Source organism: Phaenicophaeus curvirostris, chromosome 6 (assembly GCF_032191515.1).
Source record: "Phaenicophaeus curvirostris isolate KB17595 chromosome 6, BPBGC_Pcur_1.0, whole genome shotgun sequence".
NCBI classification, from domain to species: domain Eukaryota; kingdom Metazoa; phylum Chordata; class Aves; order Cuculiformes; family Cuculidae; genus Phaenicophaeus; species Phaenicophaeus curvirostris.
Genome location: NC_091397.1, coordinates 50882658 through 50901965, shown reverse-complemented (window position 1 = coordinate 50901965; position 19308 = coordinate 50882658). Strand labels below are relative to the sequence as shown.

General features: G+C 38.7%; 1 protein-coding gene across 4 annotated transcripts in view; it reads right to left on the bottom strand.

The window, feature by feature from the left end:
- Window positions 1-19308, bottom strand: part of ZNF385D (zinc finger protein 385D) — a 404649-nt gene that overhangs the window by 120763 nt on the left and 264578 nt on the right. For all 4 annotated transcript variants that reach the window (XM_069860137.1, XM_069860136.1, XM_069860139.1 and 1 more), the window contains one exon: window positions 6129-6271. In XM_069860137.1, coding sequence (XP_069716238.1) covers window positions 6129-6271 — 143 coding nt within the window. The remainder of the gene's footprint in view (window positions 1-6128; window positions 6272-19308) is intronic.

Below are 19308 nucleotides of genomic sequence, written 5' to 3'. Positions count from 1 at the left end.
TTAGGAGCTCTAATCTATGGGCAACAGCCTCTGTTATCTCCTCCTTTCTCATGTGGAAAATCCCTACCAGGGGAAGGTGAACCACGAAGCCCTAAATATTGCACCAGGGGCTATTGGCACAGAACAACCAAACAGGTGACTCAATATGAGTTTGCCTTTTTGGAAAGAGTAGGAGGAAGATAGGTGTAATTCTACTATCTATCTATCTATGTATCTATCTATCTATCTATCTATCTAGTCTAAGTCCATTAATTAAAACTGATTGTTTCAGTGTTCTAGCCCCATAAATTCTTACAGGTAAATTGTAAAATAACAAATGCAACATCATTTAGAATTTTCATAGTAATCTGCGAATAGAAATGTGTCTTGGCTCTTTGTTAGAGGAGTAGATATACTGTTACTTTGATGTATTCTAGCTCTTAACAGGGTGTAGTTTTCTAAAGAAATTGTCTAACTTCTTTTAAATTTTAATGCTTTCCAAAAATCAGGATCTTGCACTTAAGCAAGCAATATGCATCAGAGAGATGTTGCACAAGAGGTACTATAGCTACAGTGTAAGTCAGTCACTTTTTAAAAGATGGAAAATATCCTAAAGCGATTTTTTCTTTATCTATAATACAGAAAACTGTTAGAATACTTTTTAATAATTCATTATTTTACCTTACAAAGCTATGTCCAAATGAATTTGCATACATAGCCTGTAATTTCAACATCTGGATGATGTATGCCCAATTAGACTTGCAGCCCCACCTGGAATACTTTGTGCAGTTTTGAGCACCTCGATATAAGAAGGACATCAGACCATTAGAGTGTGTCCATAGGAGGGCAACCAAGATGGCGAAAGATCTCAAGGGCAAGGCTTTTGAGGAGTGGCTGAGGTTACTTGGCTTGTTCAGCTTGGAGAACAGAAAGCTGAGAGGCATTCTTATCATAGTCCACAACTTCCTTGAGAGGGTTAGTGGAGGAGCAGGTGCTGGTCTACTCTCTCTGGCAGTCAGTGATAGAACACAAAAAATGGAATGAAGCTGCATCAGGGGAAGTTCAGACTGGACATTAGGAAAAGGTTCTTGATTGAGAGGGTGGTTGGTCAACTGGAAAGTGTTCCACAGCGAAGTGGTCATGGTGCCAAGCCACTGTCCAAGTTCAAGGAATATCTGGGCAACAGTCTTAGTCATATGATTTAGTTTTAGGTTGTCCTATGAGGAGCAGGGATTTAAACTCGATGATCCTTATAGGTCTCTTCAACTTGAGGTAAACTATGATTCTATAATTCTATAATTGCTATAGCTGGATCATGAGAAAGAGATGCCTGTAGACTAACAGTTCATTTTCCATCCATGTTTAGTGCAGGTCTGACATTATCACTGCTCTTCCAAACCATAAATTTCTAGTCAAAACTGTAATCATATTTCTTTCTAAAGGATGCTTCTTCAGGAAACTTTCCACTGGCAACAAGGGCTTTAGTCTGGAGTTAGGATAGTGCTTTTCAAACAAGATTCCAGTTTCCACTTTCAAGTATTTACTCAGATCCTCTGTGCTGTGGACCTCTTCCACCATAGATTATACTTATACTACAGTCTAGAAAGTGTGATATAACATTTTTTAGAATTTTTTCATAAAAATAGTTAGCATATCCTTCAAAGAATACACAAACAAGGTGTGCAATGATTTGCCTGATTTTCCATCCAGTAATGGCAAATGTCCTGGAATTGTAAACTTTAAATTCTGTCTCTCAAGACTGAAATATATAATCCTGAGAGCCTCAGAAATTAGCAAAACCTGATTTCTGATGCATCTTGCCTTTGAAAATGATAGGCTTTGGAGACTATGTTGTATAAAAAAGATCTGCAATTTTTCCTTGGGAGGGTCACTTAGGGGTGATGCTGATGTATACAAAAAAGAATAATTCCTTCTTAGTCCAGGGACTAATCAACTAACTTCTAGACTTCCATGCATTGGGTAATTTCTTTGCAACCAACCATTGGCTCATTCACATGCATTCATGGACCAGTGCATATACTATACAACTGTTGAATCTTTATGTTTCTAAGAACTAGTTCTCACAAGCACACAGACTTCTCACTCTGCAGATGAAAACACAGAAGTATACCAAATGTTTGCTAAATGATCTCGAACATTTTTCAGAAGACAATTTAATGATTTTTCTATTCCTCTGACAATCTTCAAATTACATTTTAAAAAGCTACGTAAGCCTTTTTGCGGTCATAATTTGTTTAATTTATAAAATGTATCTATTTAAATCCCATACATTTGATTCCCCTTTTTATATCAGATAAACTTGCAATGAACTTGTTATTCTTCAGGGTCTGCACCAGTGGGTTGTTTTCAGTTTAAACAGCTGTGTTGTTAAAATTTCTTTTTACATACAACTTGAGGGTACCCATTTGCTGCACAATTAAAAGCATAGCACCTATAAATGTTCCGCTAACCAGATTGTTAATTGATATGTTTGCTTTATGCTTCCTTGCATAAATAGAAAATGCTCCTTCTGAAACAGAATGGTTCAAAGGTTCACGTTCCTTGCATTTCTCAGGTTACTCACTTATTACTTTTTACTTTTTTTCAGTGTCCAGAGATATTAGCAATAAAGGTTTGCACACCCCTTGTTATTCTCTTCTATTCTCTGCTCTAATGAAACCTTTTGCCTTTCTAGAAATCAGTGCTGAATGGTTTCCTCAGAGGCAGCCAGCAAAAACTAAGCCAGCTTTAGACCAAAATCACTAGTAACGAAAAAAGTAATCTTACGTCTGTAATCAACCGAAATAGAGTGAAAAAATATAAAATACAATAACTTGCTATGATTATTTGTGGCACTTCAGATCCATAATTAGTTTTCTCAGGTTTTGTATATGTGACTAAGATTCTCCATTGATAAATTACTTTTGTTTTGACCTCCCCTAATATTTCCGTCCAGTTCATCTGAACACTTCAATTCCCTTAAGATTGCCTTTAAACAAAATTAGAAGCATAACTGCTTGATAAATGGGAACATTCCTCTGTAAACACACAATACAATGTCAGCACTTCTGTCATCTGATTTCTGAGTGGAATTTAATATATTAGCTGTGAATAGCTTATTACCGGTGCCATAATGTGGCATACAGCTAAGCAAATGTAAATGCTACTGAGCCAGTCCCTTATTATAGTCACCAGAGAAGAATGGGAACTTTCAGTGTTTCTTTCATTGAACTTTTACTTCATGCCAAAGTAGACATATAGAGTGCTTGCCTTGTAACCTACCTTTGTGTATTTTTCTCAAATTGGAGAAATTGCTCATATTTCTCCTTTATTTTTTTGTGAAGAAAATTAGGCTGAATAGCTCAGATGTTTATGCCTATCACAATCGAAGTCTCAAGTTGAGTTAGGATTGCCATAACCAAAGCCCACTTCTTTTTCTAGCACTTGACTGAATCTTTACTCAAGTTTCTCCTTGACTGTGCTTTTAAGTGAAGACTGTTGAAAAGTCAATGGAGAAAACACTGTATTTCCTTCCAGGCTCTTGGGAAGTAGCTTGGACATGCTGTCCAAGTAATCCATTTCTGTGAAACCGTGTGAGGGTCAAGAGGTCTTCAGAAACACATTTCTTAAGACACAATCTATGACCTTGATGTCTCAATCAAGGGTAAAGCTAATTTGCCACCAGCATAAGGGAACACATGGTTTAGGTGCTCTTTTATCGACCACCTGCTTGACTTCCGTCTAGCCACAGGACATAAATGCTTCTCTGCTGACACTGTGCAGGATTGTCAATGAAGTCAATGAAAATAAAGAATTATTAACAGTTACAATTGCTCATGAGCATGCATATTTATGGAGATCATTTTTTGGTTAAAAACTTGTTTTCTGTCTCGCGCTCACATAGTTAAAGCCCTTGTCAGACACCCTGTTTGAAGTCTAATATGGCTTGTGTGTTACCTTCTGCTTAGGCTGATAATGCTCAGCAGCAGCTGATGTGTCCCAAAAAAATTTGTCAGCTTGGAAAGAATTTCTGGAAATACGCAGAGCTACTCAGCTAGCCTACATGTTTGAAAGATTCCATTAACCAGCTCTGGCATATGAGCTAAACATAGCAGCATTCAATAATGTACCGTTCAGAATGGAAGTGGGAACAGTGAGGATGCTGCTGCATGTGAGCACACACGATGAGAAGTCAAAGGTCACGTTGCAAGGCAAAGCTGATGAGCAGCATGGCAGGTGACAGCACCGCAGATGACAGCATCATCACGCTCAGGACTGACATACTCAGCAAAGGTGGAGTTAGCAGACAGCCACACATCAAAAGAAGCAGCACTTAAAAGTGCTGTTAAAAAGAGCCTATGTTGAAACATAGGCTCAGTTTACTGAAAAACTAAAGAAACAAGAAGTCTGTAAAGTCCAACTACACTGCTTATACCAAACAATAAACTATTAAGGTGGGAGTAACAGGGTTTTGATTAGAGTATATTTTCACTTTCTTACTTCCAAATTAATATGAGCACATCTTCCCTACTCTCTCCCCCAAGCTAATTACAGTATAGATTCAGTCCTTGTGAGAAAAAAGAAACTCCAAAAATATGGAAAAACACAAGATTAACAATTATTTATTAAAATTCATCATTAAAATTGCATTTCAATTATGCAGAGTTAAACAATTAACAAAACAGTCTGAAGACTCTGCACTACGGAAAATTCTGAAAACAGTGCAGAAATTCTAAAAGACAATTTCTAAAACTTCAGATGGCCTGTTGCTTGAAATACAAGCAGTGATAAAGCAAAATCGGTAACAAAAACCCTAAAGCATACTAAATAAGTCTAATGGTTTACCCATTTCATTCTGAGTTATCAATAACTTGGTTAACACTAGTACTTATTAAAACTTTGCTGCATACCTATGTACATTCTAATATAGGAAAAAATTTCTTTGTCCTAAAAAAATTCTTTGTAATATTAATTCTTTTACATATTGTTTCTTAGTATTTTGACTTGCAGGTTATAGCCTCTCTAATGTCTACTAATGCTGTGAACTGCTTGAATTTAAAACCGCATAAATAAGGATTTTTGACGATTAGCTAATCTTTATTACTTCAAAGCAAAATGAACATCCAGAAAATGTAAATAAATACTTTAATTATGGAAACTTAATATTGATTACTATAAATTGCTTCTAAAATGGGCACACTCTTTTACTAAAATTAATTATTGTAATTAAGATTTTGCATGTTAATTAGAATTGTTTTGGCATGGCAAATTCCACCCCTCTTTGTGTATCTCAGACTTGGTAAGCACACATATTCTTACTTCTTTTACTGTCTCTAGTATGTGTACAAAAGGAAAAGAACTTCCCAGAGTCCATTCAAAGCAAAAAGTATCGTAATTTCATAAAGTCAAAATTAACAGAAAACCAATTTAGGCTTTTCTTCTTCTTTTAGAGCACTAAATATCTCAGCCACAAAAAGAAAAAATGAAACATTCATGACAAAATAAAGAAAATACTTGAGCAGAAACAATATTTCTATAATCATACATAATATGAGTAAGTAAAAAAATTATTACAGAGAAATCCAACATTCTTTTAATCTAAGGCATGAAAAATAGCATATCCTAGCCTGAAAAAATACACCAGATTTTTTGCCAGTGAATAGCTCATATACCAGCTAATACTGTTCTCATTCTTACTTTAGTTGCCCTGACAGTTTTCTCCTTTTTGCCTCTATCAATCTGTAAATTTTATTATTTCTCACGAAACCCACTGGAGATGGGATACAGAATGCCATCACTGACAGTTTCACTCTCGGAGAGTTGCAGCAAACTGTAGGCTAGTGAATCTCTGCACATCTTAAATCAGAGTGGGAAACTCACAAGTCCTGGGACTGCATATGGCCTGCGACTTTACTGCATATCACTTGGGATCATATAATTTTTTCCTTTCACATTATTTCTGGCTAACACTCAGCTAAGCTTTAATTTATGGCCTACCAGTGTGTCTGAAAGAGCTATTTGGCCCTCAGTAAAGGAGAGAATATTCCAGGTTTAATTGACTGCATAGAATTCTACTTTATGCCCTCTTGAGTCTTCCATGGAAACTGTGGCTCACTGGAATGGACAGTAACTGTTGGGAGTGTACTTACTGCATTGAAATTGGGGAAGAGATTGACTGCTGCAGCAGTGTCCAGAGGAAACGGAAGAAATGGTTTAATATCCAACGACGGCTGCAAAGGTGGAGCAGGAGGACGCACTAGGGCTGGAAGAGCAGGGCTCTGGCATGTACCACCTACATGTAGAAAGAGACAGAAGGCATTCAGCAAGTACTATGATAAGAGAAAAAAAAAAAAGAAAAATCCAAAGACAGCATAGCTGATTCAGTGGCCGCTGGTTATATTTCTTTGCCAGTAATTGCTTCAGGTATCAATCTTTCATTATTTAAAATTAGCTAATAAACCATTTATCTCCTTGGATTATTTGGAACAATAGTTCATCATATGTCTGACTACCCTTTAGAACTTCAGCCAGTCTCATTCTGCCATAATTTCAGCATTTCATTCCTATTACACAATCCTCCTAAGGCAAACTGCTCCAGAAGAACAACAACTAGCTGTGCCACTCAGAAAAAGTCATGTCACTTGCAGACTTTCTATTTTTTAATTAAATGCTCATTCATAGAGCTTACAGCTTCAGAATCAACCTAAACCTCACAACCACAACATACCTTGCTGCCTCAGCAGTTGATTAGTACAAATCTAAGCTAAGAACAGTTTCAGCAGCCACTAAACTTCAGTTTACAGAAAGGTGCTGATGAACACTTTCTGCTCTTGCAAGGGGCGAAGCTGGTTCAGGCTCTGTGCAGCAGAAAGCTCCTCCCAGCTAACACTACCAACCATCAGCTCTGTGGGAACATAATGCAAATCAAGAAATCCCCTTGCATACCAATAAGTAGCTACTCACTTGCAATGGACTCTGTCTTACTCATTTGTTTGCCCCTTGCCACAGCCAGCTAAAAGCTGGGAGGATACAAGCCCATTCTCTTCTTCCAATGTCTCCCACATTTTGGTTGCACTCCAAAACATCAATTGCCTGTTAATTAAAGACTATTTGGATCCTAGGAAACTGTTAAAATATGCCAGTATTCTTCTAATCTAAGAGGCAGGCAACAGACTGTACAAACCTGCTGGTAAGAGTCCAAGAAACGTTAAAAAAATCCTATAAGGGGATTTTTACCCCACTCATTGAACAGAGACACAGGCTAACAGACCAACACAAGGAGAGATCTGAAACCCATTTCTTTTTTTCCTCTCATACATACAGACACTTCATTAGGCAAGCTGCACACATTCTTTAAGAGCCCACATATAAAGTAGTTAAAATGATATATAGAATCTCTCCATATTTGGCCAGCAAATTTGGTAACAAGGTTTGCAGTTTAACACACATAATTGAGGGCTAACAGCACAGGATTTAATTAACTAGTTGTAGCAGATCATTCACGGTCTGCTTCTAGGTATTAAAAATCAGTTGGAGGACAATTTTCAAAGACAGCATTTTTTGCCAACTTTTAGGTCCTCTGTGAAGCATTTCACTAAGAATCACTGAAAGGAAAACATAGCCCACTAGTAAACCAAAGATACTGGATTACTGTTCACTCCAGTCTCACACTAGTTTTTGCCCTAGAGTAACTGCCATTTGTGGAGTAATTTCTACATTGTAAGAAATGTAAGAGTGCACAAAATCACTCTTTGAATGTCACAGCTAAGGATATGAGCAACAGAAAAGCAGAGGGCGAGAAGCTCTGCTTTCCACAGAATCATCAAGTATTAAATGATTCCCATTGTTTTGGGAATTGCTATATTCCCATGGTATTATTACAAGAGCAATGTAAAAATAGACTTAGCAGGTCAGAATGATGATAAGATAGTGTTGAACAGGCCAGTCTTACCTCCTTTGAATAGGAAAGGCCCATAATGATTTTTTTTATAGATGCTGGAAATACTTTTATTAAAATAAAAGTCCTACAAATAAAAACCTTAATAGGAATATCCAGGTTGCACCTAAGAATGTACAGAATCACACAGAAATGCCAAAGTAAGCATCAGCCTCATGATGACAAAGAAACTGAAGCTAATTAAACACCCTCCAGTTCACAGATACAAATGCAAACTGGACTGAGAATGCCTGAGGACCCAACTCTTTAAGTTTATTGTCTCAGTGGTATGGAGGACAGTTTCATAGGTTCAGTTAACCTAGGACAACAACATTGCCATCCCATGCTCCTCTATAATATCATGCCCAAAAGGATGAAATAGTTCTTTCTGTGATCCTTCCCTGGGGCATGACTAGGCACTCACCCACCTGCCGCTGCCAGCCAATACTGCACAAAGTCATCTGGGGATGAGAACACAGTTTAAAAGGAAAAATTCAGCCAGCTCTGTAGGACGTTGGCTAGGACTCAGAGCCTCTGGAACATAGATTAAAGTCCACCACAGTCCTGGCTACAGTGGCACAGAAAAGGAGTATGTTCAGCAGCACAGCTGCTTTCTGTTTTTGCAATAGTGTCAGGCATGTCCCTTAATGATGGAGCATGTGAGAGGTATCATGAAATTTGAGCTTTCGCTTGAAAGAAAATCTCTGATGTTTGTGGCTTCAAACATTAGCTTCTCTTTCCATTTAACATGTGTGGAGTTGCACCCTAGAATCAGCAACAGAAAACCTGAAGCAATGGCAACCATTTTGTGACTCAGCTTAACTGAAAAATCTTTGGACAACACTTGGGAATATCTACATTAACTATTTCCTGTCTGGTCCATTAGCAGAGAGATGGAGAGGGGTAGAAGTCCACTGGGAAGAGTTCTTGAAGAGCGCATGTAGAGAAATTCTTAATGTAAAGAGGGCAACATCAAGGGCAGAAATTATGACAGAAGGAAAACATAAGAATCAAAAGAGGCCAAACAAGGGAAAGAAACAGAAGTGCACTAAAACACAGAAAGCAGAGTTTACTTTGTAAATGAGTTGTGCTATGTGTGACAACAGCGCTTTTAGAAAATTATTATAGCAAGACATAGGTGCTTTTTAGTTATCCAGTGTTATTATCCAATATCACTGGATCAAGGTGAGGAATCATAAAGATTTCTTATAACTGTTTTATCTGTACAATAAGCTTATACAGAAAGTTCTCCAGAGCTTTCTCTGTGCAGATGCAACACTGCTGATCAAGACACGACGAAGGCTCAGTATCAGCATTTTCACAGACTTCCTACCAGCAAGGTTTGGAGTTCCACTTTGACCAGTAAAGCTAGGATAACATCCTACCTTTGTCCTCATCACTGGCAAACTTTGTCCACAGCTTGTGTGTGAAGACTTGTATTACTACCTGAAGTTCACACAGACACCTTTGCCAAAAAACAGGTGCATGCACGTCTTGTCTTAAAAGACATAACAGTGCCCCCATATGTAGGGTAGGACAGGCTTGACTTTACATTGTAAGAGTAATATATTACACTTTCTTAAAATAGGAAGATAATAAGATATTTACTAATTCAAGTGTTACAAGTTATTGATGTTACAGTCTAACACCTTTCTAAAAAGGAAGTCTTTCCAGCCCAAGCACAGGCATAACAAAATTGAAAACAGATTTTTAAATGAGAAGTCATTTCAAAAAGAAGAAACTAGATTTCTTTAAAAATGCTAAAGTTCTGAGCTTACTTTAAAGACTTTTTTTTTGGTCGAAATTCTTTACAAAAATGTAACACCTTCTGGGGGAAATTTTTGCTTTCAGTGAAATAGCATTGTCTTGTAAGAAATTCTCCCGTGCATATTTTTGTGCTCAGTCCACCTGAAATACCCCTCAGATCAGTTCCCTGTAAGGAGCATCAACAGCTGTAAGTATAGTCTATAAAATCTAGATTAAGAGAAGCATAAAGACTGAATATGCACAAAGGAAACAAAAGAAAACAGTCTTAGAGTAAAAAGACATGACAGAGCAGTGTTGATTATTTTCATATACGGGGTAATAAATATCAAGTTTCTTAAAGTTTCTGGTCCCTCAGGTCTCCTAACACACAGCTCAACAATATGGCAACTGCATATTGCTATATTTTTGTGAGTTGGCTATAGAGAAAGATATGCTACATCTTCTTCTGCATAGCCATTCCTCACGCACACTTTCATTCCCAGTCCTATAACTCAACTGCAGGTTCAGTTTTTAGAAAAAGAATTACTAGATCTATTATCAAATAGCCTCTCCTAAAGAAATATCTAGTCCAAATTTTGCAGACACAAATAATGTAGACAATTTCTTGCAATGCATTTGGGACTTGGAGGTATGTAAACTGAGTAGGAACTCTAAACTAATACCCCATTAATCTAAATCTTCTGCAGTTGTTCTATCACTATTATGACTGTAAACACTGGGTAAGAAAGCAAATCTCTGCAGAATTCTATTTTCATTCCTTCATCACTCTGCAATTCTTTCCTTCTGGCCCTGTGTACAGCCACTCTCAATACATCAGAGAAACCCTAAACTAATGTTCCACTTCCCTTCCATCCTGGAGTCTGAGTTTGTTTTCAGTATCTTAATTTGGTTTCTCCAAGATATGAATATTCCGAAGTTTTCCACCTCATCTTGCACCTCTCCCAGTATATCCATGATAGATATCTTAGGTCAAAACCCTTTATTATAATTTTTAGCTTTAGAAGCCTGTCATCCTACTTTTTTAAAGTCTTTTTCTTCCACACTTACTAGTACTTTGAAAAACAAAATCGTATATCCTGATACAAGAATTTTGATTGAAAAATGTACTGTTCTGTACATCTAAAGGAGCAGATCTCTCTTTTCATTGTGTAGAATACTGTTAAACTACTATTATGATGCTGGAGGAGGAAAATGCAGAGGCAAATTTGCATGAATAATCTGGCATCCATTACGTCTTTTCACTACTGTCCTGCCTTTTGGTAAAATAGCTCAGGTTCCTGCTCCATTTTTGCTACCTTCATTCCTCCTGTTTCTCTGACTCTATCCATCTGCATTAACAGATAGGTGGGCCCAGGTTACAGACAATAAATTCCAGTTTGTCTGAACAGAATCAAAGTGCACATGTTGTGCAGACCTTATCCACCTCAGGCCACAAGGACACTAGTGTCAGAGCATTCATGAACCCCAAAAAGTATCATGACTTTCCCCCAAATACAGAATATACTATAGTCCACAGGAGACACTTAAGCATCTAGAATTTTTTGTTATTAAATAAAATAAAATATACCAAAACCCCATGATCTGAAGTTCAGTACTTAAGACCACCTAGCAACGGATTCTACTAACTTGCTACAGGCAACATCTTCTATGGGTTATAAACTGCACAAGGGCAGCAACTAAGATTTTTATTTTAGCAACATGACCTACCTAATTAAACTCTTTGGAATCCTTTGAGGTTTTATTCCAGTTGGTCAGGTAAATTAGGATGATTCTTTTCCCTATTTAAAGTTGTTGGATCACTGAAAATTAAATTATCCAAAATGAATGTACTGCTTTCTGCAAAATTTTGGCCATTTCTAGTAGAAGGAAACAATAAGAAATTGTCCAACCTGGCCACCTTGGTTAGTACCAGCTGCCCATAACAAGTACCAGTCATTTCAGCTACCAGACAAACAGAAAGCTCAAGACTGATGGCATCATGGGTTTAGAGATTACAAACAACAAAATGCCCATAACTGCAGCTCTTCTCCCTTTGGAGAACAGAGGAGGTTTTAATTTTTATTTGCCTTACAAAACAAAATCAAGTGTTAAATAACTAGCAGCTTTATTTTTCTCCATACAAATTTGGCATTAATTCTCAGGACATTTCTACATGGCAGGAAGTTGTTCCTGTTTTTCAGCTAGGAACCCAGGACATAAGTCACTTGCTCACAACTCATACAGGATCCCTACATCATTTCATAGAATGGTTTGGGTTGGAAGAGACTTTAAAGATCATCCATTTCCAACCCCACTGCCATGGGCAAGGACATCTCCCACTAGACCAGGCTGCGCAAGGCCCCATCCAACCTGGCCTGGAACACATCCAGGGATGGGACACTGCAACTTCTCTGCGCAACCTGTTCCAGTACCTTAGCACCCTCATAGTGAATAATTTCTTCCTTCTATCTAATTTAAATCTACTCTCTTTCAGTTTAAAACCATGAACTCTTGTCTCTTGTCTTGTCACTACATGCCCTTGTAAAAAGTCCCTCTCCAGCTTTCCCATAGATACTCTTTAATCATCGTAAGGCCAAAATAAGGTCTCCCCAGAGCCTTCTCTTCTCTAGGCTGAACAACCCCGATTCTCCCAGCCTGTCTTCATAAGGGAAGTGACCTAGCCCTCTGATCATGGCCCTCCTCTGGACTCATTCCAACAGACCCATGCCTTTCTTGTGCTGAGGGCTCTAGAGCTGCAGTACTTCAGGTGGGGTCTCCATAAGAGCAGAGCAGAGAGGGAGAATCACCTCCCTTTACCTGCTGGCCATGCTTCTTTTGAAGCAGCCCAGGACACAGTTGCCTTTCTGGGCTGCAAGTGCACACTGAAAGGTCTTGTTGAGCTTCTCATCAACCAGTGCCCTCAGGTCCTTCTTCTCAGGGTTGCTTTCAATTCATTCTATGCCCAGCCAATATTTGTGCTTGGGAGTGCCCCAACCCAGGTGCAGAACCTTGCATTTGGCCTTTTTGAACTTCATGAGGTTCACATGAGTCCCCTCTCAAGCTTGTCAAGCTCCCTCTGGATGGCACCCTTTCCCTCCAGTGTATCAACTGCACTATATAGTTTGGTGTTGTCAGCAAACTTGCTGAGGGTACACTCAATCTCACTGTCCATGTCATCAACAAAGATGTTATATAGCACCGGTCCCTATATCAACCCCTGAGGAGGTTGACAAGGCCTTCTACAGGCAGCTATCAGTAGCATTAGAATCGCAGGCCCTGGTTCTCATGGGGAAGAGAACCTAGATATTTGCTGCATTGATAACTTAGATAGGCATACACAGTCCAAGAGATTCCCACATAGTGTCAATGATAACTTCTTGACATAAGTGGTGGAGGAGCCAACGAGAAGAAGAGTGCTGCTGGACCTTGTAGTAATAAACAAAAAAGATCTTATTTGGGATGTGAAAGTTGGGGGCAGCCTTGGATGCAGCAACCATGAGATAGAGGAGTTCAGCGTCCTGCATGGAAGAAGTAGGACAACAAACAGGATTACAACCCTGGACTTCAGGAGAGCTAAATTATCCTCTTCAAAGACTTACTTGAAGGAATCCCATGGGATGTGTCTCTAGAAGGTAGAGGGCCTCAGGAGAACTGGGCAATATTCAAGCACTTCTTCACCAGTCTCAAGACTGGTGCATCCCTAGGAGTATGAAATCAACCAAAGGAATCAGGAGGCCCACACAGATAAGAAAGGAGCTTCTGGAAAAGCTCAGCTTGAAGAAAGAAGTTTACGGAAGGTAGAAAGAAGGACTGGCTACTTGGGAAGAATACAGGAATGCTGTCAGAATATACAACGAGGAAGGCAAAGGCCCACTTGGAATTAAACCTGTCAAAGGACATCAAGGACAACAAGTAGGACTTCTTCAAGTACATCATCAGCAGAAAGTGGGCTAGGGAAAATTTGGGTCTGCAGCTGAAAGAGGTGGGTGCCCTCATGACGGAGGATGCAGAAAAGGCTGTATAGGGATATCCTCCCTCTCTGCCCTGGTGAGGCTGCATCTGGAGTATTGTGTCCAGTTCTGGGGTCCCCCGTTCAAGAAAGACGACAAACTACTGGAGAGGGCGCAGCAGAGGGCCATAAAAATGATTAGGGGACCGGAGCATCTGTCTTATGAGAAGAGGCTGAGTGAGCTCAGTCTGTTTAACCTGGAGAAGAGATGACTGAAAGGGATCCTTATCAATACTTATAAATATCTGAGGTGAAAGTGTCAAGAGGATGGCACCAGACTCTTCTCAGTCATGCCCAGCAACAGGGCAAGGGGCAATGGATACAAACTAGAACACAGGAAGTTCCACTTTAACATAAGGAAAAACATCTTTACTGTGAGGCTGACAGAACACTTGAACAGGCTGCCCAGGGATGTTATAGAGTCTCCATCTCTGGAGATATTCAAAACCTGTTTGGACGTGGTCCTGTGCAACCTGTAAACCTGCTTTAGAAGGGGTTGAACTAGATGATCGCCCTGCTCCCATTATAAGTAAATAAAGAAAATACAGAAAAAAAATAGAAGAATCAGCCAAGTACTGTAAAAATCACTTTAATTTTAAAGCTTTACACTTTTTGACATTTATAAAAAAAATCTTTGCCCTAGCATGTTCTGCAGTTGAATTTTTCTGATGCTTTTGTAAAGGTCATGTTTATGGTATAATGAGCACAGATTTCCAGAGGTTAATAATCAGAAGAACACTGTATTGCATATAGATTTTCAAAGATTTTTTCATTTTTATGATTAATATATTAGCAATTTAGAAAGTGCCATTTGTCAAAAGCATGCTTGGGAAAGAAAGAACAATTAACTTCTGATGTCTTTACTTCAAATAAAACAAGCATACAACTGTGTCAAATATGTAACTAATGTCATGAAGTGGACACAGTCCACTAGCAAACTCTATAAGGGTAGTGCTGTGTGGCAACGTCTTTTCCACTCAGCAGAGGGAAAACTCAACTTGACCAAATTTTATTAATAAATGACTGGAAATAGTTTTTACAGATTTTTAACTGCATAGTGCAAGAGTAAGTGGAACAGAGTGCCACTTCACTCTTACTAGCTGTCAAACCTCTTCTATTTTATTGAATAACTGTTAGACAGACTTGGGAAATTACTGAGTTAGGAGAAGGGTGGCAGAATCTGAGCCAAAGGAGCAAAGTCTGCTCAGGCCAAAGCTAGGTCAACAGAGAGAGAAGAAGGGAAGGAGGGAGAGAATCATAGAATCATAGAATAACCAGGTTGGAAGAGACCCACTGGATCATTGAGCCCAACCATTCCTATCAAACACTTAACCATGACCCTTAGCACCTCGTCCACCCGTGCCTTAAACACCTCCAGGGAAGGTGAATCAACCACCTCCCTGGGCAGCCTGTTCCAGTGCCCAATGACCCTTTCTGTGAAAAATTTTTTCCTAATGTCCAGCCTACATCTCCCCTGGTGGAGCTTGAGGCCATTCCCTCTTGTCCTGTCACCTGTCACTTGGGAGAAGAGGCCAGCACCCTCCTCTCTACAACCTCCTTTCAGGTAGTTATAGAGAGCAATGAGGTCTACCCTCAGCCTCCTCCAGGATAAACAACCCCAGCTCTCTCAGCCGCTCCTCATAAGACCTGCTCTCCAGCCCCCTCATCAGCTTCGTTGCTCTTCTCTGGACTCGTTCCAGAGCCTCAACATCCTTCTTGTGGTGAGGGGCCCAGAACTGAACACAGGCTTCGAGGTGCGGTCTCATCAGTGCCGAGTACAGAGGGACAACAACCTCCCTGGACCTGCTGGTCATGCCATTTCTGATACATAGAGATACAGAGAGATGCATAAGGAAAACAGTGATGGAAAGTCTATGGTTATGTAGATCCCCTTGGCTGTTGATCTTATCAGTAGCACACATCAACGGACATAAAAGCTCCTCCATGACTCTGTGTCAGTGTTGCATGGACTGGGGCAAGATTTCTCCCCCGAGTAAGCCTCACATAAGACTGCCTGTGTATATGTACATAAGAAAATGCATCCTTATTAAAATAAACCAATATTTTCCATTTTTCTTTCCCACACATAAAGATATCAATGCTTACACAATACATCAGAAACTATTACAGTCTCAGAACTTCAGTTCATCAAAACCTGCATATGTTTAAAACTATTAGATTTATGATCTTTCCTAGGTAGGCAAAAGAGTAAGTGGTTTCCTTTCTTACTGAACATTGAAAACATAAAGTGAAAGCAAATGCGCAGGATTAACAAATGGATAGTGAGCACAGACACAGCAGACAGAAGTGAGTTTTAAAGGACAGGCTTCTGGTCATAAAGCAATATTCAGTTCATGGTGGCTTGAAAGGTACTTGTTAAGATAAATTATACATTGTATCATCATTTTTCCTATATGCATTTCTCACTTAAAATAATACAAGTTACTTGACTCAGGAACTTTTCCCACCAATGAAATACCTGATATCCAACTGTGAACAAAACATCCGAAGTTCTTAAAGAAAAGTAAACCAAACCAGCAAACACGAATATGTTTCCTACTATTCATTTACAGGATGTAAAATCAGAAAAAAACCTATCAGATAATGTGGCCTGATTGTCTCTAAACCCCAACCCATTACTTTTCATAAAAGTTCTACTACACTGTAATGAAACTAAACCAGTTCAGCCCTCAGGAGAAAGAGCTGTTTATGAAAAAACCACAAGAGCCTGAGGCTCTATATATGACCAAGAGTTTCTGGAAAAAGGAGCTGATGAAAAATTGAACCTATTCTAGCCGGTGATCCATGTTTTGCATTAAGAAGCAAGGCAAAGGGGAAAAAAAGACAATTCTTGGCATTCTACTGTCCCGACAGAGACAGTGGAAGAGAGGGATAAAAAGGGTTAGTTAACACTTAAGTTTGAGCTTTGCTAGAACAGAATTGTATGTCACTTTAAAGAACACATCCACTGTGTCCAGTAATGACTAATCTCTGGATTTTCATCAGCAGGCAATTAAAAAAAAAATGAAAAGGCCAGTTGCACTCTGGGGAGAGAAAAAGAGAAAATTCTTCCTATCTCCAGTTCAACGCCTCCTCAATACCTGAACGTTTGATCATTCAAACATTCAACATTAAGTGGTTGAGGTCAGATTACATAACAGTATCTCAAAGAGATGTGAAATCAGATGTTGCTTTGTTGCCCTGTTGCCCAGAACTGAAGGTTAACTACAATTATTGCAATAGAGCAAGATAAGCATGCACATAAGGCAAAAGCACGGACACTAACAAGGTAGCAGCCTTCCAGAATGCAGAAAGGAGTCATTTAATTCACCAGAAATCGGAGATCATCACTGACTCTCTTAGAACTTTTGCTTTTCTATACCAATCAACACATCAGCCATTCTTCCTTTGTCTGACAAAGACCAGGGATGCAAATGTTTAGCAGCCTCTGGACCTCAGTACAGAGCTCTGAGTTCAACAAGAGGTCAACTATGACAGGAGAACAGGTGCTGATAAAGCATAAAATTCTCAAGATTATATTAAGGGCAAGGAGTTTGCAACAAATTTGGGATATGGGAAAGTGGAGAGGAAAGAAATGGAAGGTAAGGGAAACTAAGAAGGCAGCAGGAAGAACACCAATAGAAATATAAGAATGGGATGTTCAAAATCAATAGGAGAAATTTGAACATTAGCCAGGGTCAATTAAACAGATATTTTATGGAAACTGTATATCTAGACACAGATTTAGTTTTAATAAACTTCAAATAGGACATGTTATAACATACTTAAAAAGTAATAGTTGCATAACTGTATTGTATCTAATAATACTGACATCATTGCTAAAAAAAATATTTCTTGCAATCACATAGTGTTCTTGTGCAATTCACATGATAGATGATGTAAGATAAGTATATGCCATATGATATGATGGAAAACAGTTTGTAGGTTTTAATTCTCAGTTTATCCTAATGAATTTTCTTTGAAAAACTGTAGGATTGTGCTCACATTGACATAGTTACAAGTCAAGAAAATAGCTCCTCCATAAGCTAGTAAGTCTCTCTATTCAAGAAGTAAAAGCATAAAATGATACCATGATGCAATATAACAGATAAAGATATATGAAAAGGTTTTATTAGGACTAGTGAAGAAAACATTGGTTTTCTAATCTATGACAAAGGTCACATGAACATATTTTATATAGTGTTCTATAAGTGCATCAGCCCATATATATTAATGCTATGAATCCAACTCCCAACAAATCAAAGCAGTGAAAACTGTTAAAGATGCCACTGAAAGGTGGTCCTGCAAATCTTTTACGGCACAACGAGTTTCTCCTGGTGTCTGTGGTGGCAGACTCAAACACCAGAACTCAGAACCACCAGAATCTGTGTTTTTTTATGAAACTCCAAGAAAATTCACGTTTGAGTAACAATTTAAGCTGCCAAACTAAAAGAAAAAAAGTATAAATTCCAAAGGCATGAGGGCTTGAAATAACAGAATTTGACTAACACTCTGAGCATCTGCATGCTCCACTGCACAAGCAGGCTACCTTCATTTTCACTAACAGAGAATGACCCTTCTGCAGCAGAGAAAAACATGACAAACCAAACTATCCTGAGTTGAGTGTTATAAAGCTGTCTCTTTGTTCCTTGCCAAGGAGGACCAGTTTGAAATCACGTTTTATGGCAGTAAGAAATAAGAATCCTATTGAATCAGGTTTTGGTATTGTACATTCCCCTGCAATCACAAAGTTAGGAATAACTAATCATAACTGTTCTTCTAAGCCATTTTGGCTGATGCTTTGTTTTAAGATGCCATTATTTGTGAATAGAAGAGAGGGAGAAAACACTGTTAAATTTAACTTTCTTCTGTCTTGCAAATTTCGGTCAGAATCTGGCTTCTCTTGATCTAAACATAAGCTACAGTCTCACACCTGCCTATTATGAAAGCAAATCCTTATAAATGTTTCAAAAACTGAAAGAAAATAAGGTCTATCTTTTAATCAAAAGCCTGTATTGAAGCCTGCTCTGTAAGACCCCAGTGCCTCAGAGAAATGTCCCAATATCTGGGCTGTTGACTAACTGGGATACTTGCATAATAATTTCTTTGGAGTGGTTTTTCTTTGTGTAGATGCGTATTCACTTCACGGGGAAATTTTGCTTGGGTTTCCAGCAGCCCATAAAAATCTTGTGACCACAGGGCTAGTGTCTTTCTGGGAAAGCAAACACATGCTTTTTCAGTGGAGAAGTTCTAACTAAATGGCTACTTAGAAAGAAAGGCTACGGAAACTCCAATTTTGGCAAGCTTACCTGTGATGGAACTGATTTAGGCAAATGTTTTGAGAGTTGGAATATGTGGCAGTTAGTAGGCTCTTTGTCCTTTTCTTGGTACTTGTTAAAATTCTGGCAGGTCAAATTTTTATATCTATATGTAAATATGCCTATACTTAAAAAAAAAGTTTTTCAAGCAAGGAGAATTATCTTGTCATTCTCTAAAGGTAGGGGGAAAACATCAATGCTTATGTAGACAAGACACAAAGGACAAAAGAAATTTTTGTCCTACTTTCCAGAAACACGGGCATGTCAGGCCCAATTTATCTAACCCATGACATGCTGGATGCTCCAGGCGGCATCCATGG